Source organism: Lissotriton vulgaris, chromosome 2_1 (assembly GCF_964263255.1).
Source record: "Lissotriton vulgaris chromosome 2_1, aLisVul1.2, whole genome shotgun sequence".
In the NCBI taxonomy this organism is placed as follows: domain Eukaryota; kingdom Metazoa; phylum Chordata; class Amphibia; order Caudata; family Salamandridae; genus Lissotriton; species Lissotriton vulgaris.
The window spans coordinates 690,433,925-690,461,081 of NC_141687.1; the positions used below are offsets into that span (position 1 = coordinate 690,433,925).

General features: G+C 45.0%; 1 protein-coding gene across 6 annotated transcripts in view; it reads left to right on the forward strand.

Annotated features, from left to right (window-relative positions):
• BTBD10 (BTB domain containing 10) overlaps positions 1–27,157 on the forward strand; it is a 179,862-nt gene that overhangs the window by 97,588 nt on the left and 55,117 nt on the right. For all 6 annotated transcript variants that reach the window (XM_086955923.1, XM_086955922.1, XM_086955921.1 and 3 more), the window contains 3 exons: positions 12,020–12,311; positions 16,256–16,358; positions 18,463–18,583. In XM_086955923.1, coding sequence (XP_086812049.1) covers positions 12,020–12,311; positions 16,256–16,358; positions 18,463–18,583 — 516 coding nt within the window. The remainder of the gene's footprint in view (positions 1–12,019; positions 12,312–16,255; positions 16,359–18,462; positions 18,584–27,157) is intronic.

Sequence of the window (27,157 nt, forward strand, 5' to 3'; positions counted from 1 at the left end):
TCAATGGTCTACCAGTTTCAGCCGAGTGCACCCTCAAGGGTCTGGTGCCTTTCCTTAGGACCTATATCAAACAGAGCCCCAGTGTAGATATTAGGACAGTATCGTATTGTCAGATAACTTCTGGTTGAGTTTGCGCAATATAAAACTAAAAAAAGCTACAGCGATCTACAAGAGATGTAAACCACTTACTGATCTTGGAGGGTGCAATAGTTATTACAAAATATTCAAGGGTACAATTGCCCTTACCTTCAGGAGAGGCTAACTATGGTCCCATAGGGTACAGTGGAGGCAGGCTGTTCCTGTACTCGAACAGTCATCAAAGAGACTGGCTCGGGAATGCCACCCCTTCGATCATCCCTAAAGCTGATGCCAGTATTGGACACTAGTGAATGAGGGTCTCTGTATGAAATTCTTTTGAGACTGTTACTAGAGACGGTTTTTTTCGGGTTTCACTCGCACATGTACATTTGCATGGAGGCATGGCCCCATGCAGATGATTAAACACTTTGCCTGTGCACTTGCACTATATTATACATGTGGACTGTGTTGCTGCCTGCACAAACAGTCAGTCCACTTTTCACTAATGTGCTGCCTCCAAGGGCAGGCAGCACATTATCTCTAATATGGTACACTGACAAGATCTGCAACTTCCACCCCGTGCTAAAGGCGCTCAGAACAGGGCAGAGCGCCATTTACAAAATATTGTCCCTATTGCCTTAATCTTCTGTCCTTTAGAATAATAATATCATTGATGTGAAAGCTATTCAACTTGTACCATGTGAGATACCCGGGAAGACTACCTTTTTATCCCTTTCGCATTGTGAGTTGGTTCTCAGTTGCTAATGCAGCTTAATCTCCAGAACATTATGGTCACTTACTTCCTCAAGCCTGCCCTAGTAGAGGTCTCTGAACATTTGGGATTCACCCCACACCTGGAGCATACATTTTCACCCCACACCTTTTTTAGGTTTCGCCTAGGCAGCGCATGCGCTATCTTGTTGAAAGGTGCTCTGTACAGTACAGTGGGGGAAGCTCCGCCCACTTTCCAGTCTCATTTTTTGATTGGCTTGAATGATTTAGGCATTTGGGTTGGTGCTTGGCTTGGTAATCCTGCCTCCTGACTTGCATGATGTCATTTTTTACCTTCCGAGTCTATTGGCCCTTTTACTGTTAAAACAGTTTAGTTCCCCCTCTTCTCCCCATTCCCTCTCATAGTCCGTGACTTTTTCACCCACCACCACCCCTCCCACTCTCTCCTGTTTGTGCCTTCTTTGACAACACTTCCGTTTAAAAAGCAATAGGCCTCGCGTAAATACGAGTCCTATTGCATTTTAAATGCTTGTTTGTCCTCTGGTTGGTGGTTACATTTGCATTCGTTTTTTTGGTTTGCATGCGCGCAATACCTCTGGGGCTGCACCTGCGCCGAACACACCGTATGCCATGATTTGCAAGGAAGCCCGGCAGTGAAAAGGAGTCCAAATCCATGACAGTTAAGTGTGCTACGAAGTAATAGGGCAAGCGAGGGGGGAGGGAGGAGGGAGCGAAGTACCACAATCCACCAGGATCAGTCTCAATCAAAGGAGGTAGTCAAAGGCTCCCTGAAGAGAAGAGGTCGTTACGTGGCTCTAGGCCGGTAATGGGGTCGCAGGGCCTTCGTGCAAGTTCTCACCTGGTGTCCGGGGGAAGAACTCACCATCCGCGCAGGGCACACGGTCCTCTGTAGAGTCTAATAAAGCCACCCCAGGTAGTCCGCCAAACCGGGGGTTGATTTCTCAATGACTGGGAGGAGGTGACACAGCTATGCGTGTCTCAGGCACTGTAGAGTGGCAGGAGAATTTATTTTCAAAATCTCTGCTGCTTATTCCTCGAGCAGCTTCCTATGTGCAGCGAGCAGATGGGCAGAGTAGCCATCTTAATAAAAAAAAAAATAACTACAAGCCGTGCCTGGGATTAGTATGTGGCCTGGACCTCTCATAGGTCCAGATTGAGGAGCCACCACCACTTGGGCTGTTATTGCAGATAACGCTTAAGGAAAGTATGTGGTTTGGCAGCATGCATCAGGCGACTTTGGCAGTTCACACTGCCAATGTAGAGTGTAAGGTTCCCCCGCAGTTGCAGGCGCTCTTTCACCTCCAGTTCAATGGGGATGTGTTCCGGGTTAAACCCCTTCCTCTAGGCACGGGGAGATTAAGTAATTTGCCCTGAATCACAGTTGCACATCCTTGCCGAGACTCTAACCTGGTTTCCCAAATTATAGGTCAACCGCCCTAGCAGTTAGGCCAACTCCTCTACCCTCCCCTCTCTGTACTACGAAGAGCCATGGTTGGATCTAATGCACATGGGACAAACCTGTAACGGGCACTGTGCCTGCACCTACAGTATGCAGTTAAAACAAAATAAAAATGAAATTATTCCTAAACCGTGCTAATGAGTCTTTCTGCGGATGAGTGTTTTACCTGATGTTAGAAAAGTACTTGACGTTACAGTTGGAGGGCTAAATAGATGACTTGTGAAAGTAACTCGATGACACAGGAAAGTAAGATAGAGTGGTCAACCGTGTCAAAGGCGGCGGAGAGATCGAGGAGGACCAGGGCCTGGGGATGGTTGGTGTCCATACCTTCTCTGAGGTTGTCAATAACCGATAGCACTACGGACTCCGTAGAGTGAGCGGGCGGAACCCAGCCTGACTGGGGGGGCTAGCATCCCATTCTCCTCCACATAGGTGCTGAGTGTTCTGGTCACATGGCACTCTAGGACTTTCCCCAAAAAGGGCAGCAGTGAAATGGGGCGGTAGTTGACAAGAACGGAGGGGTCGGCGCCAGGTTTTTTTAGAAGAGGGAGGATGATGGCCGATTTGAGGGGTGGGATGACAATGCCCTGGGACAGTGAGCTGTTGAGGAATGTTAGAGGGGGCAGCACACAGGCTGAGTAGATCTGTTTCAGGATGTAGGCGGGACGGGGATCCAAGGGGGAGCCTGATTTGACCATGGGCAGGAGGGAAAGGAAGGACTCTTCTATCAAAAGAGGGAGAGAGTCAAGGCGAGCTGCGACTGGTGGACACTGGGGGTCGACAAAGGAGGAGGGGATGGGGATGTTAGCTTTGATGTTAGCGATTTTGTCCAGGAAGAAGGTGTTGAGGGAATCACACAAGTTCTGGGAAGGAGAGGGTTTGAGGGTAGCTCGGTCAGAGAAGGCGAGGTCGTGCATGATGGAGAAAATCTCTCTAGGCTGATTTTCGGCCGCCAAGATTTTAGAGGAGAAATAAGCATTCTTGGTCGCCAAGATTGATTATTTGTACACAGTCAGAAGGGCGATGTACAGATTTTTAAGATTAGGGCAATAGTCACGCCTCCAGGAACGTTCCGCGCGGCGAACACTGAGTTTTTGGGCCTTCAGTTCCTCATTGAACCAGCGGTTCGCGTCATTTGTGCGTCTAGCGGACACCAGCCTGAGGGGGGCGACAGAGTCGCAACCTGATTGGAGCCAGGAGTTAATGGAGTCGGCTTGTGCGGAAGACGACAGCCCGTAGAGATCCGGGCTGGATGCGGAGAGAGTGGCGGACAGAGATGCCACGTCTACATGGTTCCAGGAGCGTGCTCAGGTGTTTTTGGGAAGGAAGGGCCTGGGGGCTGAGGTGAGGATTAGGGAGAATGAGATCAAAAAGTGGTCGGACCAGGTACAGGGGGAGATAGACAAGGAGGTTACTGGGCAATTGAGGGACCAGATCTGGTCAAGGATGTGGCCCTCACATAACCCCAGAATGGAGGAGATGTTGATTGCAAGAGTGGCCACCAAGTCTTGGAAGCTGGGAAGAAAGAGTTGGGAAGGTGGGGGAGGGCGGTACATGAGTAGACAGGTGAGCGGAGTGCTAATAGAAAGTGAGCGAGCAACTAAGAAGTCTGAAGAGTCAATGGAAGGGAAGACTAAGGATTGAAAGGAGATTTCTTTACGGGCGATCAGAGCGACGCTGCCGCCCAGTTTGCCAGAGGGTCGGTCGGCTCGAAAGGCATAGTAAGAGGCGGGAAGTGCGGCCAACAGAGAGGGAAGAGAGTTGTCGCGAAACCACGTCTCAGTAAGGAATAGGAGATCAGGTTTATGCAGGTCCAAAAAGATAAAGAGTTTGTGGCAGTGCTTAACTGCAGACCTTGTATTGAGATAATAGGCGGATAAGCTGGTAGGTACAAGAGACGCCGGTAGGTCGGGGCGAGGGCCAGTGAGGGGGGGAATGGGGAGGAAGGTGCGGGGTGGTCAATCCCAGCCTGTTGATTCGCTCGTCGCAGTATTGTTCAGTGGTCACGGGCCTTGGAGATTAATCAGCTGTGTAGAGGAATATTGTATAGTTTGGCCATGGTGGGGGGCCCCTGAGCCCGGTCGAGCGCGGACGGGAGCAGGCGGGCTTACCTTTGGCACGCAAACGTCGCGCTCGTCCGCTGCGCTTCCGGCGTGGCCTCCAAAAGGGGCGTGGCCTCTGGGCTAGCAGAATGGCGGCAAGAAGGGGTAGGATTGAGGCGCCGCGTCAACGCTAAATCCGCTGCGTGGTGCGACTCGTTTAGCCAAGAAGGTGAGTTTCTAAAAACAAGTAATTTTAGTGACAATCAAATTTTTTTAAGTATCTCTCTCCCGGCTTCCGCCTCAGGAGCTCAGTGCTATGTTATTGTTGACATCTCTGTAACATTACTTCCCATGATGTCACCAAGCATTCTAATTAGCTTTCACTTTTGTGAATTCTAAAATCTTGAGAGCACTGTACATTGAAGCACACTGTGCCATTCTCACACAGACACACGAGTGACTGGGCGTAGTCACTCATCATTAGGAGCCTGCAGGGTACCAGGGATCAACATGTGAAGCGCAACAACGTCTCACTATGGGTCGTAAACACTATATAAATGCAGTTGAAGTTGCAGCACTATACAACGCAATGTATAGCAAAGGCAAAACAACGTGTTTACTTTTTGTTATTTTTTATTAATATTGATTTTTTTAAAAGGAAGTTCTCGTTTTTGGTTCTCTTAGTTGTGGCTCTGGTATCTGGATGGGAGGGGTTGAGTGAGTTACGCTGCACATACGCTAGACTTTTCCCAACATGTGATGCTTGTTTGCATGTTATTTTCAGGACATTACAGGTTGGCTTGCGTTTTAACACTGCACCCATCCCTCGCATCACCCGGCCATGAAGGCGGCTGGTAAGTTAATGTCTGGTAAGACCCAGTACTGCTCAAGGCTTACAAGCTCCATTTTGATCTTGCCAGCCAAAGATTCAACCCACCATGAACAGTTCTGCCTCTGAGAACCTGCATAGAGGACTATGCCATTGAGCATTTTCCCCCTGTTGCTGTCTAGTAACACTTTCTGGAAGGTAGCGTCTCGGCAACCCATGTTATACCCTGGACAGACAATATGGCATCCAGAAGATTTCATCCTTTCCTCTCAGCCTCTAACAAAGAGGTGAAGGGCTGTCCTCCCCCCCCCCCCCCCCCGCCCCCCTGTCCTACGTGGTGACAGTGGGTCCTGTAAGTAATAGAGCACAAGCCATATATCTACTTGGTATCTAACAGGACTACTTTGGAAAGAGTTCAAACACCATTGCAGGATGGGCAGCGTTTATTTTATATTAAAACCTCACATTTTGCAGTCAAAGAAAGAAAAATGAACACCAGCTTCATTGTTAAAAGACTAAGCAGCAATTTGCCCGAAGACATAGCCTGACATTTGACTTCCCCCTTTCAATGTACAAAAAATGTGACAAGCACAAAATGTAAAGGCATTTTTAGTGCTCATTCACCTTCTGAACTCCAGCATGGCTATTTTGGGGGGTGCTGCAGCACTCTCTGCACCTCTACTTTTTTGTTGTTGCCATTTTATAAACAGCTGCAGCCCGTGCAGGTAAGAGCAGAGGGGCTGGGTTGGGGTTTTTTTCTCAGACGACCATTAGAGAAAATCAAATAAATAATTAATTTCCCTCGTCGTCTGTCGAAATCCCCCAGCACCCGGCCCCACCGCTCTTACCTGCACTAGCCGCGGCTCTTTATATAGCGCAAGCTCGCCCGAAGGTTTAAACATGAGCACCAGCTACATTACACAAGGACACATTCATTTTTGCTAGGCACCAGGAGATTAAGGGACGGGTGTATCAATATTAGGAATAATGATTACCTAATTGCAATTTTCTGCGAATCGCAATTAGGTCATTGCTCTTCTTTTGTATGAAACTCATAGTTTCATTTATAAATGTGTGTGTCTTGTGAAGCGCACTGCTACCCGGAGTCGTCCTGGCGCAATAGACCGCTGGGGAACCCGTCCTGGCTTTCCCTGTGAGATGTTCCCTCCTGGGTATCTCCAAGGTGAAACCAGGCATCCCCGGCGTTCGTGGTTGGCCGTTGTGGAGATGAGGCAAGCTAATGCCCAGAGTTGCCAAGTGTGATCCCTGGTTAGAGTAGGCACCGAGGCGAGAATGATCAAGTGCGCTGACCCTGGTTCACGACCCTGCCGCGTCAGGAATTGAACCCTGGTCCCGGGCCGTCCTCTGCTTCCGGGTCTGCCGCCTCTAACCAGTGAGCCACACCACTCCATTTATGAGTTTCATTTAGCGATGCTTAGTGGGTCGCAAATCGGCCTACCTCACGAATATTAATGAAGTAGGTTGCAATTTGCAACCCTTTAGGGATCGCTAAAATCACATGGATGATAGCCTGCTGGAGTGAGCAGACAATAACTGTGAGTGCGTTTTTTTTTTTTTTTTTTATGCAGCCAGTTTTCCTTAAAGGAAAACAGGTTGTGTTTAAAAAAGAAAAATGAAACGTTTTATCATTTTTAGGTCGAGCCTGTAACAGCGCGCTTGCGCTGTTCTAGCGAAGACTTCATGTAGGGGCTTCAGAAAGCTGACCTCTCACTTGTGGGTGTGCTTTTGTTATTGTTACAGGCTATTGGCTTTTGCGTGCGTCTTTTTAAGAAAGACGGCATGCAATTGGTCAAAGGCGGGTGCATGTCCCACCTTTCTCAACAAATGTAACCGTCCATGGCCTATTGGTGTCGGGTTACCTGCAGCACGGCATCTGTTTCTTATCATCACCATGTGTTTATAATTATTGCATGTTCACTTTCCTGCCGCGCTGGCTCGCCTCCGCTTGCGTGCCGCCTTGTTAGATGGGACTTCACTTTCTTCAAGGACTCCATCTACTGGACTCCGGGGAATATTGCATCCTTAGTGGGATTTCTACTAGGGGTGGGTGGAATTTGCGTAATCTCGTTACGCAAATCTCTGCGAAACGGTAAAAAAAATCTGAACACGCAGAAATTCCGCGAACACGCGGAATTGCTTGTTCGCGATGCTTTTTTACTGTTCAAAATACCGGTTTGCTTGCTCGGGGGGGAAATATCTCACAAACACGCTTTTGAGAACGCGAACAAGTAAAAAAAAATTGCGAAGTCTTAGAACGCAGAATTTTGGGCAATTTGCGTTCTCCGCAGAACTCGAAATTCCCCACATTCCGCAAAAAAATGGGATTTACCGCCCATGCCCAATTTCTACTGCTGGTTTTTTTCTTTTAGCGCGCACACAACTCCCGAAGTTTTAACCATTGTATGTTTTTTAAATTGGAGAGGGCTTCAAAGCTCCTCGGCTCCCCACCAGTAAAGCTTTACTAAAACCACGAAAAACACAAGCACTTACCGCGCCAAAGTAGGGCTGACAGCCTATGTCAGACCGATTTAGCTTTGCTAATGCTCATTTATGAAACAAATGAAGCCGTCCAATTCGTTGTTGCATTTTTATCTGATATCGGAAAACATCTTATAGTCTAACTTTTCCATCATTGCTACCTCGATTTCATCGCTGCTACCTCAAATTCGCAAGCCATTGCTATTGTAAAGAGGGGATTTTTAAAACGTACGTGTTCAAGGCAATATCCGACTCGCAGCGCATTGCTGTTTACTTGTGCTCCAGTGTGCGCTATCTGCCGGTGAAGCTGCGGGTGGGAGCTACACTTACGCTGGCACAGCGTGACTTACCTCACTAGAGATTCACTTCTGCATGTTCCCTCCTCACACAATCTGTCCTGGAACTGGTGGCGGCGGCGTCTCTTCTTCAAATGTTACTGTATGTTCAGCAGAGCTGTTATGTGACTCCACCCTTAATTATGTATTCACTGTAAGACACAATTTGCCTGTTCGTTTTGAGTCTGGCCTGATAGCGCAGCCTGGTATTTACTTATTGTTAGCAATTATGTGTTCCTTTGGTCTTTTGGTGTGACCTTTCTTCCTGTTCCCTCTCCCTGTCGCTCCAGTAGGCTCTCCCATGTCTCTCAAACCCCCTCATTATTTGCATATATTTATCCTTTCGAGTCTATTTCTTTATTTTTCCGTCTCGGGATACTTTGGCTTTGTGAACATTTTATTTTACGTGCACGGGCGCCTTGAAGAGGGGGAGACGCCGAGTGAAGCGCAGGGAAGGCTGCTGGGAGACAACGGTTTCATCCCGGTTCTTCTGCGTTAATGTTTTGTGCATTTATCTGTTAGTGCACCTAGAAAATGTACAAGAATTTCACCGTCGCATTCGTGTTCCCCGCTTCTGACTGACAAAGCAAAATTGGTCTCTACAGATTTTCAAAAAAAAAGCGCAGAATCACCGGCTCGTGCGTCTTGCTGCTCTGAAACTACGTGACACTACGCGTTTGCTGCACAAGCTACTGGCCAGTGCACTGTGATAATTGCAGTTTGTAGGAGTTTCAGTAACCTGTGTCACGGTGGCAAGAAGTAACAGGTATGTGCTCGTCCGTTCCAGCGCTCGGAAGACTAAACACTCCAGGAGGAGCATTAACAAGCAATCCAGCATTCCAGCGAAGTTACCATTCCATTCCGGTGAATGCAGTTCGATAGTTTCAGTAACTCAAAATCATGGCTTTAAGTGGGCCTGGTCTTGCCGGTGCTCAGCAGCATTGGCATAGCCGATAGGTCTCGCCCTTGAGACCTTATAAGTATTTAGTGATTCAGCACAATATCTTTGGGGCAACAACATCAACTGTTGCATGGCTAAACACTTATAAGGTCCGGAAGGCAAGACCTATTGGCTATGCAATTGGTCTCACATTTGCAAGAGTTTGAGCTATTGGCATTGCAAATGATGATGCCTTTTATTTTTGTGCTTTGAAAACCTGCAAGTGGTGCGTAAACACGCACCTTGTACTCATAGTTCTTGCTTATAAAAAGCAAGGTGCAAGTTACTGCCAGCCCTGCTTTTCGTAAGCAAGAACTTTGAGTACAAGGTGCATGTTTACGCACCATTTGCAGATTTTCAGAATAGATAAATAAAAGGCATTGTCATTTGCAATGCCAATAGCTCAAACTCTTGCAAATGCTTGTCCTTCTTGTGTTTGGTCTGGTGGCTGCTTATCTGTTCTGTAGTTTCGCCTTGGGTTTCTGGTTGCAGCCAGGTTCAGGCAGTGGGTGCAACGGTCCCTGGGCGGGCGGCTTTCAGAGATGTTACTAGTGCATTGTTTATCCTCATCCGTGCACACATGTTCTGGCGTGCTTGTGACTCAAGGGATGGTCTGCTGCTCTTAGAAAGCACACTTAGTGGGGGCACTGGTGAGGTCTTCAAAGCTAATATGGTATGCATATGTGCATTATCATACGAACTGTGCCAAAGTGTACTGCCAAGACCCAGTAATAACATAATCCCCAAAGAAGGCCAGGTGTTGCTCGTCAACGCTATACTAATGCAATTTACAATAAATACTGGCAGTGCTCGTTACCAGCATAAACAACCATGTGCTGACATTAACATGATCTTACTTCCATAGAGACATGCTCTTGCACTGCTGGCATAAATGTGCGACACAGGCAGTTCTATCCATACTGTCTAGTGGTGCATACTATCTTATTTATACACAGCCCTATGCTGGCTGTCCTTGACATGCGCATCACAGCAGTCCTCAGCCAGGGCCTCTCTCCAATGCACACCAATGGCAATTTGTACTCCGGGCACTATTTTCTCAAATACCTTTCTTCTACCTGCAACAGGCAGGGCATGCTCTCTCCTAATGCTTTTTTTGAAACATCTTTATCGCAAGGGTGCTGAATGCAGTTGCAATGAAATAGATCTTGCATTTACAAGAGTTTAAGCTATTGGCATTGTAAATGACAATGCCTTTTATTTATCTTTTTTTAAACTACTCATAAATAAAAGGCATTGTCATTTACAATGCCAATAGTTCAAACGCTTGTAAATGCGAAACCGATTGCATTGCAAATGCTTGTTTTCTGGGCTTTCATTTTATGTATGGACCTCCAATTTTAATGTCCATGGAATTATTCCGAAAAAGGAGTTATTCAAAATCCTTTTCACAATGGGGCATAAAAAATACCCTTTTTCTGTGGGCTGGGGCATTCACCTTTTATACCAGCCCCCTATCTTATGTCATTTCATGAGATGGTTTGGGGAACTGCTTTCCCTTTTGGAGAGAAATTGAACTTGGATTTGGAGGATACTTATAACGTCATTGTGTCACTTTCCATTACATTGGTTTGTTTTGTGCCCTAAGGAGCAAAGAGTGCTCGTTTGGTTCGGTTCCTGCCCGATATCACTGTAGAAGCTTTCTTATCCAGCTATGACATGTCCAAGCAGGATCAACTAAAAAGCAGACTAATGTTGTTTATCAGTGCAACTACTCACCTGGGAAACGCACATTGTGAGCGGCCCAATACTCTCCCAAAACTACCTCGTTCTGCCACATGGAAAACTTCAATCTACTTTGTGATTCTTCCTTCCCAAGAAAAAGGGTGTACCAGGCCAGTTTCCTCTGGGCTGAGCTGGTGGTGCGATTGGCCAGGTCTAGATCTTAAAAACCAAATCCCACCCCTAAACGTTGTGGATGAGAGCCAAAGGCCAGATAGTATTAACCACTCAAATTTGGACCTAAAGTCTTTAGCAGGCACTGCAAGAGGAGATAATGGATGGGAAGCAATGGAGGGTTGAGCTGGAAATAGTCAATGGGCAGGCTGTGGCATACCTTTAATCCTGCAGCGCATACCTCCCCGCCAGTAACAACCACTCCACCTCACTAGCTGTCCTGCGTGCACTTGCCTCCTTATTTTGATAGCCAGTTTGTCTTGTAACATTTCGAAATGTAGTGTACATTTAACTGTGTGGAAATTGAAATATCACACACTCCTGTTTGTGACCTGTGGCATGAATGATAAACTAATGAGTCATTTAATTATAGTCTGTAATTAGTACAGTGCTATTACTGAAATATTCATATGTCCATATTTTGTATCTGATGTACCATCTTATTCCCAGCATAGAATACCGCAAGTCTAGAAGTAAGTGAACAAGCATCATTCTTAAAAGTATCAATACACTTCCTAGCCGTTATCCTGAAATTAGTATGGCCTGATAATATTGGATTGAATTATATAAATGGGTCTTGGGATCATTCTTAGTGGGGAAAACTGTCCAAGTCCATCACTACTGAGGTGAAAAATTGGGTATGTTAAAGATTAATCCAGCCATTTTGGGGTATAATCCAGCTGTTTATGCTTCTGATTTAATAGGCTTTCTGTCTCAAAGACCAACACTGTCTGAACGTAAGTGTCCTATAAATATGCCAAGTAGCTGTTTGACTTATGAAACTAGGTAGGATATTTCCACAGTGTTCATTTTAACACATTAGGGATTACATACATAAAATATGTAGATCCAAGACCTATTCATATCTGCACAAATATTTACTTTCCCATATAACCAGTATTGCTTGTACATCTTCTATATGGGTATTAATGTAACCAAACCTTAGTTTGAAATTTCATAAGATTTGAAGTTAATATGTTGGTGGATTCTGTAAAGGCGTGGGATTAACTGCTCCAAAAGTGATTGTCGCCTTTCACATCAGTTTACATGGAACACAACATTCTTTGGCCACTGTAACCTGGCAGGTAAAAACTGAAGGAGCTGCAGATTAAACACATTTAAAAAAAGCCTTCATTGATGTAAATTTTGTTTGTACATTCTTTGTTGTAGATCGAGAGAAAGAGCACAGTTCATCTCGCCCAAGCAGCCCACGTCCACAAAAAACTTCCCCGAATGGCTCCAGTAGTAGTTTTATATCCATATCCAGTAGCAGAAACTGTATTCAATCAAGTTCAGATGGGTTGTGCAAGGCTCCCGGCGAGATGGTGTTTGTGTACGAAAATCCAAAAGATGGAGCTCGGAATATAAGAACTTCAGAACGTGTGACACTGATCGTGGACAACACCAGATTTGTCGTAGACCCGTCTATTTTTACTGCACAACCAAACACAATGTTGGGCAGGTTTGTAAAATTGTTCTGTTACTACATGTAGGGTATTCTTGATCTTTCTGGCATTGGTTTCATTCTTACATAAATCTTTATTGCTGTTTTTCCATAATAAATATCGTCTCTTCCTTGGAAGTTATTTTTCTGTCTTTACTTCTAATTTGCATTTCCTCACTTTTTCATTTCACACGTACCTTAAAACGAAAAACATATTTTGTTTGACGTTTGTTTATCTTTTCTACTTGCTGTTATTTAGCAGATTTCTCATATCAGATTACTGTCTTACATGTTAGTGTAACATACAACTAATTTGTTTGGAAGTGATTTGTCTTAATGGCATGGAATTAATTGAATCAAATGTATTAATTTGGTGCCCATTGTGCACATTCTGTATTTGACTGTGTATGTTTCCTGCACAGCTCAGTGATGTAGGATTTAAAAGAAGTCCCACCGACCGTGTTACTATTACTCAAAACAATGTATTTAATCTGAAAAGTATTGTGATGCAAAATGTACTATTTGACCAAGACAAGGGAACCCAAGGTGCAATATGCTAAGGACCATGGTTAGGTACTTTATTACAGACAAGGGTCCTTAGAAAGAGAGACAATTGAGGGAAATGAATATAGACCAAAAGGAACTATATTTTTAGGGAAATGTCCAGCCGGACAATTTATTACCCTGATACACAAATAGTCATAAAACAATAAAACACAGAGTGTGATAGAAGTGGGACACCAGCCGATGTCCGACTAACACACTAGGAGAACATACAACATGAGGGAAATAGCAGGCAATAGCAGGTCATCTGATTATTGTGAATCATATACCAGACAATCTATAGCATACACATATGCAAGAAAAGTGTAAATTAACTATGCATTTAGTGTAATTGTGTAGACGACTTTTCGAACCACAAACAATAAAGGTTCATCCTCAGGACAGAGGGTAATTGCCTTAAGAATACACATTTGTAGAAGTATCACAATTGTGTAACACTCAAATTGAGAGAAGGGTTTTTGTTTTGCTCGGAGAGCAAAAAACGATGTTGGTCGTGGAAATTGTCCAGAGGTAGAATGAGATCCGAAGGAAAGTACTTTCGATATCCGGTTCTGGCGATGCAGTAAGCAAGTCCACAATGGGAGTTTTTGCTGGCACGAGTAAGGCAATTACCCTCTGTCCTGAGGATGAACCTTTATTGTTTGTGGTTCGAAACGTCGTCGACACAATTAAACTAAATGCATAGTTGATTTACACTTTTCTTGCATATGTGTATGCTATAGATTGTCTGGTATATGATTCACAATAATCAGATGACCTGCTATTTCCCTCATGTTGTATGTTCTCCTAGTGTGTTAGTCTGACATCGGCTGGTGTCCCACTTCTGTCACACTCTGTGTTTTATGACTATTTGTGTATCAGGGTAATAAATTGTCCGGCTGGACATTCCCCTAAAAATATAGTTCCATTTGGTCTATATTCATTTCCCGCAAAATGTACAACATTATCTTTATGACCTGCAATACACATACGTTTTCTCTTCTTGATTGTGGATCCTATCGCAGTGCTCACTGCTCTTGCTTTCCATCACAGATAGTTTATTCTTTTCTGAACTTTAATTATATACTTTTTTATTTTTTATTTTATAACTATCACAAGATCACAATAAATCTGTGTTGAAGTTTTATTTAAAAGAGGAGGTATTGTTTATCCTCAGAAATTGTAGTCATCGAGTACGGTGCTGGTTTCCTTTTCTTTTGTCTCGTCATCTTACAATGGAGGGCAAATTTATGAGCTTTAGCCTCCTGACTCAAAAGTAAAGGAGCATGATGAGACAATGGGAATATGTAAGGGAACTGTTTTTGGATGGCGGTGGATGCTTCAGCAGGACAGCAACTATGGAGTTAAATCTCCATCTATGCTTTCTGCTAAAGGATTATCGAGAAAGAGGAGTGGTTTCCTTAAAAAGAATACGATGCAACTGCAAAGGCCCTATGCTAGGTTCCTCTTGGAAAATACATTTTGGTAAATGTATAAGGAGTTAGCTGAAGTTTAAAGATGTATAGTTTGGAATGCGGACCTTTTGTTCATTCCTTAGTCAACATAATGGACTTGTATTGTGTTTATTACCACAGTTGTATGCATAATTTTAGTCAGCCAAGTAAAAGGTACTAACATTCTCGATTTTAAATGCTTCCTATTTTATTGACCTTGGAAGAGTGAATGGCTGAGGCATTCAACCAGACTTTCTTCCTGCTCCCTTTCTTCCTGCTCCCTTCTTCAAAACCAGCAGCATCATTTACAAAGCCATCATGATCAACACCCAAGCGTATTTTGCTGCCATTCTCTCGATCTCTTGTGTCTCCACGCCGAACCACACAATTCACAAGTCCGAATAGTACAGAAATGAAAGCAACACATATTCAATGGTGACCCCCAAAAATAAATGAAAGCAGCATGTTGTACATAGACTTTAGTATAGGAACACAGATGTGGGAAACCACATGGAAACAGTAGGGAGGAAAAATCATTAGAATAAAAATGAGGTCAAACAAGCTAGTAATGTTAAAGTTTTGTCCAGTTGGAAGGAGGGAATGGAAGCCAGGTCAGCGCTGACGGACTGGGATTACAGTGGATTTAAAGGAGGGAGCCAGGGAGGACAAAAGGCACTAGTTTAAACGTCAAACCACACTTATCGAAAGTCGATAACGGTGTATGTTCAGCAAAAGTCATTTTCCTGTCGTCTGCCAGTAAATCGTTCTAGGGCTGGATTTACATCCTGTTGTGGCCCGCATGATCTCTAACCAGCAGAATTGTACAAGATTGCTTGTTTCATGCATTTCAACAAAATGCTCAATTCATTTTTCAGAATGCCTTTAAAGTCAACTTATGCTTATTAAGTGTACTTAATTTTATCTTGGAAGGCCTGTATCGAACCTTTTAACTAATCATGCATCCTGGTATTGAGCAAAATTACTTTCCTTGAAGATACTGCTATGTTTCTGACTCGAAGTGCCTTTGATGCGGGTTTCCTTGCTCATCCGCTAGTAGTTCAACTAGCAGTTCTCAAATTCCACGGGCTCCTATGTCGTTTTAGCTGCAGAGATGTGATGGGGTTCTAAAGTGCTATTCTCCTTAAAGGATATATACATTGTCTGAGACTGTGAAATGCACAAGTTTAGAAAGTAGGGTTCCCTTTGTGCAAAGAATTATCATATTCACCCACTTCTTGGCTATGTAGTTGAAGGTCTTAGACTAGGGTAAGACCTCTATGCCTCCCCAGCGTTTTGACTGGTGTTGCTGTACGTAACCCCCTCAGCGCACTAGTGTAGAAACCCTCTAACTGTTTTGGTCAGGGTCTATTTGACAGTAGTGGCTGCATCCCTTTCCTCCCACCGCCCCCTCAAAACCTTCCAGTATGAATATACTTGAGAATCTTCGACTAGGATGCATATCTGAAAGAGTCGGGAATAAGTGAAATATACTTTAGTGTAGTGGGTTTGGTAGCTCCAGTCCATTAACATTACTAGCTCTTCAAGCAGCTTTCCCACTATCTCTATGACCATGATCTTTGTATACTTGCTTAACGTTGAGAAAATCAGTAAATGAAAGTGAAAGAATCAGGACTTTAAAGAGGTCGGGTCAAGATTTGTAACTTGGCTACTGCTTCCTGATTGTTTTTCACTATTATGGAACATGCTTTGAGTTCTTTCGCCTACCTGGAACCTGCATTCCACCTGTGTATGGAAACCGTTACCGTCCATCCCAGCCCACTGATAACTGCATACAGTATTGATTTTCTGGTTCATGAAGGATTGCAATGTGGGGTAAATGCCAGTCATACAAACTTATTCTGTGTATTTCTTTAAATGTAAAATAACATGACCATTTTATATATGTAATTTACTCGCTGTTTAAAAATACATTTGTAATGTTTTTACATTGATTATGTTGTACAGGATGTTCGGATCAGGCAGAGAGCACAATTTCACACGTCCTAATGAAAAAGGAGAGTTTGAAGTGGCAGAAGGGATTGGCTCAACTGTGTTCCGAGCTATTCTGGTGAGTTTGTCTGCAAGTTGGCAAAGATTGTCACTGGATTTTTTTTTAACCTTTTACCAGGCTAAACCACAATTTTTATTCACATTTTCATATATAAACAGTTAATTCGGCATTTGTATCAATATTGAAGATTTAATACTATCCGGTAAAATAGGGTACTTCCGAGCTACAATTAAGATACAAATATTAATAGTAACTTGACAGTATCGCCATCTTTAAAGTATCACATTGTAGAAATATATGGTTTTTGTAGTAGGTCCCAAAGCTGGCAAAAACTAGAAGCAAGCTTACTGCAGGCGTCCTACCTGTTAATCAAACTTAACAAAGGTGTAACCTCATTTACAGTTTGTGTGTTCACATTGTACAGCCTTCATCTCTGACAAGGAAATGGTGTCAAACTACAGTTTACTATGCTAAAACCGGACAATGAATGACCTGATTCCTTTGTCGAAACATGAGGTTGCCTAGTCCTGCAATTAAGTCCTTAACACATCAATTAAAGGGGTTCTGGTGTCATCCTTTGCAGCCAATTTTAGGAGCATAATGGCTTAGTCTATTAGCTGTGATGACATGCCACTAGTCTCTATTGCCTAGATGAAGCTATACTTTTATCCTCAATCCTCTCAGACAGTGGCCTACTCCATTGTTGGAACTAGTGCCAGGTCAATGATTTTACACTTCAGCCTGTTATTTTTCTCTGGACCGTGAGGCCTGAAAAGGCAAATCTTGGGGTTCTAGACCATTGTATTGCCTGTCAGGTGTGTAATTAACTAAACCATTTCAGACCAATAAAGTGTCCGTGATGAGCTTGAGGCAGGTGTCCCTCATTCAGGATGAGATGTTCTTCATACCGTTGTGAAAGTTGGTTTTTACTGAGGTGGGGTTGGCTGAGCGGGATGAAACAAGCTGGGTGTCGTCGGCATAGGAGATGATGTTGATGTGGTTAGATTTGACAGTGTCCGCAAGTGATATCCTGTAGATGTTGAAGAGGGTAGGGTAGGTCTGAGGAATGAACCTTGTGGTACGCAGCAGATGTTGTTTTGCCTGTGATGTGAAGGGGCCGAGTTGGACTTTCTTGGTGTGTCTCGTGAAGAAGTATGCCACCCATTTGAGAGCGTTGTCTGTTAAGATCTGTAGTCTGCAATTGATGGGAGTGTGGTGGGAGACTGCGTTGAAGGCTGCAGATAGGTCGAGCAGGATGGTGGATTCTCCTATGTCCATTAGGGTGTGAATGTCATCCCTCGCAGTGATCAGGGCTGTCTTGGTGTTTTGGTTGGATCTGAAGCGTGACTGTAAAATATAAAGTAGGTTGTTTTTCTCCAGGTGTTCTGTGAGTTGGGAGGTTGATGGCCTTCTCCAGGACAAATGCTATCTTAGTTTACTATGCCTCCCTTTTTCCCCATTGCCACTTTCTTTCTAAGATACCGTGACTTTGACTGCAAGAATGGGTCAGTGAAGGCACAAGCTTCACTTGTGTGTGTGAAGCATGCAAAAGCGCAGTGAAAGCAAATAAATAATTGCATATTTAAACAAAAGTAGTTTTTCCCTGATGAGCAACATGTAAGAATAAAATACAAAAATGAATGCGAAAATGCAGAACCCCGATTTTAGGCACACAGGATCCTTTAGTCACCAAAGACTTATTTCCACTGAACTACTCACACATACTAAGAAAATAACTCCCTCTAGCCTACACCTTTCCTTCACCGATTCTCCTACACAAACATACATTTTCATCTGTGTGAACAACATGTGGCGATTCGGGCACAGCTGCACGTCTGAGCATGTTCTGAACCTGAAAGTCCCCGAAGAGAAGAATATTTCTTTAACATAGCTTTTAAATGGACCGGCCTACTTATCTAATCCACATCTGAGCATTATTAGCTCTGAACTGGTTGATAATTGATCACTATTGTACCTGACCTTTCGCAAGCATATTGCCAAAAATGAATAGCAAATGTTTTCCCCAGTTTGGTTTAGCCCTTTGAAATAATAAATGGTTCTATGGGAAACTAGTTACAGAAACAGGTTGCTTACACTTGTTTTTCATGAACTGTTTCGTTTTAGAATTTAATCTATTGTACGCTTGTTTTTAATTTAAAAGGATTACTACAAGACTGGAATAATCCGATGCCCAGATGGAATATCTATTCCTGAACTAAGAGAAGCCTGTGACTATCTTTGTATCTCTTTTGAATATAGCACTATCAAATGTAGAGATCTCAGTAAGTATGCTTGTTTTTGAAAAACAAATTATTTAATTTATAGCTACACTTCTAAATACACAAGCCTCATGCATTTCACAGTCCTGAGCAAAAGAGAAATAGGAGTTAAAAGAAAATGTGAACTTTTTTCTGTGTTGTGCTATAGATTAGGGGGCGTTTCACTGCTTTGGTTTAGTTTATACCTTGAGAAGTGTGGACAAAATGTAGAATAAAATGGCTCAAAATTTTGTTTCCGGGTTGATTCAGTTTCTCAGAGGCACAACTAGGAGAGGTTCTTTCCAAACTGATTTTAGATTACAGTGCAGATATAAAAACATTCTTTACAGGAAGACTGTACTACTGAAATTTGGAAAACTGTGGTTACAAAATGCAGTGGGACTTCTAGATTTTTTTAGGTTCCTTATACACCCTGGCATAACACTCCACTTGGATAACTATAGGGACCCTCAATCCCATTGTGTGCCTATGTCTCAGGAAGTTTTAGCAATTCACAAAGATGTTGGACGGAATGCTAAACATTGTCTAACATTCCGAGATATGCATTAAATCCATTGTTTCCATGTGCAAATCGGTCTTAACCCTGCTCCCCATGGCAACAATCCAGCCCGAACTGCCAGGCCAGGTCCTTCTTGGACCGGAAAACCAGCATTCTTGGACCGGTTTCAGGATATCACCCCTCAACGGCTAGGCTAGCTTGATTTCAGTGACATAGCGAGCACAGGACCCACACTGGGAATACCATTCCCACTTAGGGTGACTCTAGCAACACGAAAAGATGGACGGAATGCTGAACATTGTCAAACATTCACTCCCTGTCACAGATCTGGATTACATCCAATTTTTTTTGTTTTTTTGTTTTTGCTCACCATGCCACTCCAACTTGAATCCAGCCATATGCAAATCAGTCTCGACCCTGCTACCCATGCGAACAGCCCACCCTGAACTGCCATGCCAGGTACTCCCTCTGCCTCCAAGTTGAGCAACTAAACTATGGATTTAGCCCCAGATATCTGTACTGGGGGTGAATGTTTGACAATGTTCAGCATTCCGTCCATCTTTTGCTGTTGGTTATTTGCCTTGTGTGGAAAGGGTATCCTTGACGTGGGTCCCGTGCTCACTATGCCATTAGATTCAAGCTAGCCTGGCTGATCTGGGGTGATACCCCAGTACAGGTCCCAGCATGCTTGTTTGGGTTAAGTCTGGGAACCCGCCAAGAATGCCCACTCCACTCTCACTATTCTTATTTGCTCTCAGCATTGAACCCCTCGCAACAACCAACCGAACAACATCAAAGATCCAGGGCACTTCTTACGGGTCTATAGAACATAAAATCTCTTTTGGCAGATGATGTTACTCTTACTCACTGCACCCTGAACCTCTTTAGCCATTCTGCAAAGAGAATTAGCTCTCTTTGAGACAATGGTGGAATATGGCATAACTGTACGCAAATCTTTTCTTTTTAACTCGACCTTTCCCACGCACGAAATAGAACAACTGGTATCTATAACCCCTTTTCAATGGAAGAAGAAAGAAATGACCTATTGAGGCGTCAATCTTTCATCAGAATTTCCAACCTTCATGAAGCCAACTTTCTCCTGTTCCGTTGCCAACGTAAACTGGATCTCAAAAGATGGGCCCCGAAAAATCTTAGGGTGTATTAATTCCATTAAAATTACCTTTCTGACACGTGATTTATACCTTTTCCAAGGCCTGCCCATAGTAGTTCCCAGAGAATTCCTCTCAGAACTTTGTTCTTTGGTCCTACGCTTCATCTGGCAAAACAGTGGAGCCAGACTCCCCTATAGATCATCCTTGGTGATCCCATATCTGAAAATCAGTGGCAAAGTGTGGAAGGATATTCCCTGACTCAATCAGTCTCTGGGACTTAGAGAGGCCCACTATAAGGTTTGATTGGTGTCTCTATCCAACTAAACTTAAAAATGTATTTCCGAACACATCAGATCTCTATTGGAAGGCTTGTGGTTTACTCTGTGATTTCATTCATATATGGTGAGCTTGCCCGATCATACAACCATTCTGGGCAGAAATCTTAGCACAAAATAAAACGATATTAGGTTATCAGAAGCTGCCAAAATGATCCTGGCGGCCGTCTGGAAGAAAACGACAACACCCTCTATTATCCAATGAAATGCCTGGCTATGGCAAGCATTAACAATGGACTGAATGACAGTCCCGCTATTAGATTCTTGCCATAAGTTTGGATACAAATGGAGACCAGTCACTTTTCTTTCAGAACACATACCACTAACTGCCTGTCCAACCCACACAAGACCTTTAAACCTCTTTCAGTTTTGCCCCTCCAGTTAGCTTGAGGAGCATTTTTTAAATTTCTTGACCTTATCTAAAACTGCCCAACCCAGCCGATACATCTTTACCTGATGTATTAAATGACTCTTCATTTGTCTTTCCGCATGGCTTATTGTTTTTGTTTAGTGGGGGAGTGGGTTCAGAGAGCACTGTACTTGTTTTTCAGTTGACACTGTAAAAGCAACGTATGTCAAACTTTTTGAGCCGTGTCATAAGCAACTGTAGCCATCACTAGCAGTTTGTTACGTAAAATGGCTTACCCCTAATGTACACTGTCATTATATGTGCATGGGAAGGGGGTGTGTGTGGCCGGACACCAATGGAGTGAGCAGTGTTGCTCTGTACTCCTCTCGGCTGGCCTATATCCAGCACCATCCTGAGTCCCGGAGGACTGACCAGGGGCCCGAATCCTCTTCAATACTTTACCTCACGACAGCTGAGATAAGGCGAGGTATCCCAGGACCATGAAGCCCATATGACGGATGGCAGCCATACGCTCGAAAACCAAGGTGGCAGCTCCCGGCCCAGACAGTTCCAGATTGTTACGGCAATAGTGGAAGTGATGTGACCGTGATGGATGAGAAGCCAAGGCAGGCCACCCCCGACTAGCCCTGAACTGCTGCTGTGATTAGGGATACTGGAGCCCCTGTCTTGAGGTACCTGGAAAACCTGTGCAGAGGCTGGTGGTAGCCTTCAGAGAAAGCAGCAGCCAGTGAAGCAGCGACCTTAAAGCCTGGGAGCTACACCAGCATATTGACCCCGGATTTGGCTGGACGGGATGATTAAATGGTGCCCCCCGCCCCCACCAACCACCCCCATGCTCACCCTTGCCTGCGGGGAACCTGGAGAGGAACGGGCAGCGAGAGACCTTGTGAGACGAAACCGCAGTGAGTCTCAGCCCGCACATCAAGAGAAGATTTATGGATGGAGGGGATGTGCTCGCTCGCAACCATTTGCTGCAGAGGGCGATACCTGCTAAGAAGTGCTGCCTGATCCTAGAGGCTTGGGTAGAGGCCTCCTCCTTCAAGAGGTTAGTGGACCCTACCCGAGGGAGATTTTAAGATTGACGTTATTGGCACGGATTTGACCCTTCTATGATCAGAAGCGCCTTGCAGAGAGAGTCCCGACAAATGAGCGATCTGGGAGAACTTTCTCAAGCCATGGAGGCTATGTAGTAACAACCAAAATCGGTGGAGGCTAAGGTTTGGACATTAGAGATCATGGCGGAGGATGCTGAACACAGATCCCGCCGCAACAGCATTTGAGTGGGGAGTCTTCCTGAGAAAGTTGAGGGCACCGACATGGTGGATTATATAGAACATTGGTTGCACACAGAGGTGGCCCCTGAAGGCCTCTCTGCATTCTTTGCTCTGAAAAGAGCACACCGAGTCCTGATGAGACACCAAAGCCCGGCGCTCCTGTGAGACAGATTGTGGTGAGATTCCTGCATTATAAAGACCATGACTGTATTTTAACACCAGCACAAATGAGAGAGCAGCTCAGAGTTGACAATGTCATGGTGCAAATTTTCCGTTCTTCTCTAGAAAGGTCCAAAGGCAGTGAGCATCGTACCAGGAATCTAAAAGAAAGTTGCGACAACTGGAATTTCAAATATGCAATGCTGTTCCCGGCGAAGCTGCGACTGGTGAGCCTGGGAGGTGCTCAGTTTTTTCACTCCCTGCAGGAGGTGTGGGACTGTCTGGCGGACCAGAGAGGATTGAAGACTGACATGGGTGACGGACAGTGGCAGCAACATGACCTAGTTACCGCCACAAGCGGTTGTGTCTGAGCTCAGCCACCCTTTCTCAGGCTGAGGTGCAGCTTGGATGACGAAAGGCGGTGGAAGTCCTGGCCTAGCAGGGCGGGACACAGGCAAACTTGGGGACACTAGAAATGAGCCCTCTAACCCAAGAGTCTGATACGCAACCTGAGTCTAATGCTTCAGAGGGCTCAAGCCAAAGTGACCCCGAGAACAGTGGATGACCTCATTAGAGACACTTAATGAATTAGTAACGTGCGGGGTGGGGGGCTTGTAACTTTAAATGCTGTATTTTCACCTTGGGGGCTCCTTCGACATACATGGGGAGTTATTATGAGTTGCTCATTCACCACTACTGAAATAAGCTGGATGGGGGGGTTCGAGTAGTTGGGGGGCCTCATGAACCACCCCCCTCTCACTACTGAGTGCCGTGGATGAACTTCCACAACTGTTGCTGATTTATTTTTTATTGTTTACTGTTTGGATGGGTGGCATTAGTCTGCTTATCCTGGGGGAGTTGGGGGTCCCTTTCCCGCTCATAGAGACTACGATGGACGCTGAAGGTAGATTTAAGGAGGTGTGCGGGCGACTGGAGGGCCGAGAGATGACTATGGTGAATGTGTATGCCCCAAATGTAGATCATAGTGGCCTTTTGCTAATATGTCACGTCGATTAGTACCATTCTTAACTGCTGTGACTCTAATTGGAGGAGCCTTTAACGGTGTGTCGAACACTCTGCTAGATCGGTCAAACCCTCCATTGCGTGACTCCCAGACTCTTCGCACAGCTAAAATGTTCAGGGACTGGCGGCAACAATGGGGACTTGTTGACTCCTGGAGAGGAGGACTGACTGACCCCTACTTTGAGTCCTATTATATTGCGGCCCAATTGCAGTGGCTGGTTAAGGGGATGGGACAGAGATTGAGGCCAGAATGAGCCCTAGGCTCGCTCGTACCACCGTTACTTTATCTATTGCGAGTGTTTCTCGGAGTGGGAAGACCGATTGGGGGTGATTCGCGTGAATTCAAGGTACAGGTTAAAGTGCTTGCGCAGAGTGTTACAGAAAATATGGGTTAGGATTCGATATGCCCCTGAATTATCTCTGGACATTTTGAGGGCAATTCCCCATCGAGGTTACTGGCGGGACCTGGATATCTGGGTTGAGGCTCGGGCGACTAAGATGGGAGATATTTATAGAGACGCAGCGTTACTACCCTTTGAGGAATTCCGCAAGGAGTTTAGCCTACCTCACGGACATTTCTTACTGCATAGAGCACTAGAGACAGCAATACATAAACACCAGTGTATGGGATCTACTGAACCCCCGTCGTAACAGAGCTCCTATTATATGGTTCTCTGTGCAGGCGCCCTAAATGAAGTGTCTTGCCTGTACAGAGCACTACATGCAGATCAGCAGCACCCGTTGGAGAAATTACGTTCTCCGTGGGAAGCAGATTTGGGCACCTTGATTACGGCAATGGACAGGGACAACATATTAGCGAGGGTATCCAAGGTTTCCAGAAATGCACACTTCAAGCTCATTCATTAGTTATGTCCTGCATAGATCCTACCTGATCCCAGAGCGCATAAGCAGATGCTTTCAGATGGCTGATGAGGTCTGTCCTCACTGCGGGGAAGAGGGCACACATACTCCATATGTTTTGGGCCTGCCTGGAATTTCATTGGTTTTGGGAGGGTGTCTAACATGTGGTGGGCTATAGAGCGAGAGAGGTCCCACAAACCCCGGACCACTGTTTGTTAGGATGGTTCCCCCCACTCATCTAAGACTAAAGTCTCAAGAAAATTTCAAGACCTAGCGGTTTTCCTTGCTAAACTCGAGATAGCGAGGAACTGGAAGACACTGTGTCCCAGACTGCATATATGGAGGAGGGAACTGCTGAAGTGGGCAGGATGTGAGGGGCGACTATTGTGAGAGAGGCTAGCTGGGGGATCCTGAACATAGAGGTGGCCCGAGCCTGGGATGCCCTGGTGGAAGACTTGTCCAGTCCCAACCGGACAAGCCCAGGAGATCACCTGCAAAGGTCCCCATGTGTGTCCCCTGGGGCGGGTACTCCCCTACTTACTAAGCCTCTCATGTGGACCTTTAAAAGACCACAGTGACCATAGATTTGTCTGTGAATGCACCAGTCCTACCTGGGAAATGCTGCTTGCACCATAAATTAAGCCTGCACCATAAATTAAGCCTGCACATGCTTAACAGTACTGACTCGTAGGGGGGAGGGAGAGTCATAGTTTTCAGATTGATGTTAAGATGGTATCATTGCAGTGCCTTAATTCTACACATATACAGTAAATAGCTATAGAGTCGACCTGGCTACAAAACTTGTAATGATATAATGCAGAATATAAACGCAATACCATCTGTATACAAAAAAATGTTTGTGCTTAGGAAAAGTTCAATAAATGGAGTTCGACAAAAAAAGCTATGTGAAGAATGTAAATTGAGTTTAAAAAAAATGTTTTAAAAACAATTTTAGCTCTTGCCTAGCAGACAGCACAATGATCTGTTAACTGTTCGAAAAGGGGGGTCTCTAGTTGGCATTGGTTTGCCCCTTTGTCCAAATAGGGATCCTTTCTTCTAGTCAGAATAAGGGGGGATACACAATTGAAATAACCCCTGCTCACCCCCTTGGTAGCTTTGCACGAGCAGTCAGGCTTATCTCAGAGGTAGTGTGTAAAGCATTTGCACATAACCAACAGTAATACAGTAAAAACACTATAAAAGGACACCTACCAGTTTTTAAAAAATAACCAATATTTATCTGTGCAAACAAGACCAAAACGATAAGACAAACATACAGTGATCAAAAATATGCACTTTGCAAGAATACTTTAAAATGCCGTTCCTTAAAGGCTGGTAACTCAGTCTGGGGCTACTGCAGTGCTGAAAACAGATTCCAACAGCTCTGGCCGACCGTGTCGATGCGGGCCGATCTTGGCAACGGTTACGGTTGCAATGTGAAGCATAGCGGTGCTGCATCCTATGGCCTATGGCTTAAAGTCGTGGTGCAGACAACTGCTCTGTGACTGTCATCTAGTGGGGTCAAAGAGATCGCGGCTGCAGTGCGGAGTGAGGCCATGCTAGTGGCGCTACTAACTGTCACGATGCACGCAACTGTGCCGGTTGATGGGAGCTGGCGTCGGCCGGCCCAGACTGCTGTGTTGGATGGGGCAGTGCGTCGTGTGACTTACGAATGGTGCCCCAAAACTATGGTGTAATCGCAGGTGTCTAGGTCAGTGGGCAGTGTCATTGTTGGTGAGACCAGGGCGGCGGAATGAAGCGAGGCAGTACAGAGTGCGGTTCCCACCGGTCGCTGCGCAAGCAGCCGCGTGGTGGTCACAGACTGTGAGAACAGGGTTGTGGTGTGGAGTGCGGCGGTGCCTTCAGGGCATGGAGCCAGCAGTGATGACGGTGACTGTGTTTGCTCCTTTCCCCCTCTGTGGCAACTGACACCCACGCTTCCAGAGGTGGTACCCAGAGGTAAGTGAAGTCTTTGCTATCCCTGATACTTCATGAACCAAATGCAAGCTCTATTTCAAGCCCTTGGAGATACGCCGCAACAAGTGAAGAAAGTACAGTCCAGTCCTTTTACTGCCCAATGCAGAATCAGCAACTGCAGTCCAACCCAGCAAAGCAACAACACAGCAGGCCTTCAAGATCTTCTTTGCAGGTTCCTTGATCCAAGCGAGTTCTAAAGTTCTTTTGTCTGGGCCCTGATATTTACACTCTGTTTCTCTTTGTTCTCTTGGGAAGAGTGTGTCTGTGCACATTCCAAACGAGTTTGGTCTTCTCTGGCCCAGCTTCCTGGCAGGAGGTGGATACCGCATTGTCCACGGCAGACCAGGCCCATTCAGGTGCTAGGACATCTCCTCTCACTACTCTAAATGCAGACCAGGTCTATTCAGCACAGCCCTGACTCCAGGAAAGGCCGGACACACCTTGACTCACCCCCAGTGTCGGTCTGAAGAGAATGCACATCCCCAGCCCCTGTCACTCCAAAGCCTGCCAGTCAATCCACAAAACAGCAGAGGCGCACAGGATGGCTGACCAAGAGAATACCTACTTTCTAAAAGGGGTATTTTCTAATACAGAGCGTAAACCTTTTCTTTGCTTAAAGATGCATTTCTCTATTCTGAGTTCAGGCACACTAAGCTCCTTTTCTCTACCTTGTCCCAATGAGAAGGTATACTCGCAAAATGTTAGATTATTCCCCATTCTATCCTATGGGACAGATAGCCTTTCAACAGTGAGAAACTAATTACACTGTAGTTCACTACCAGGATATGTCTCGCACACCAGGACATGTCCTTCCTTTTATATACACTGAACTCAGCCCATAGGGGTACCTTGGGCCTACCTTAATGGTGACTCACATGTAATAGAAGGGACGGTTAGGGCATGTTAAGTGGGTGCGCTTGCCAGGTCGACATGGCAGTAAAAACTGTGCGCAGACACTGCAGTGGCA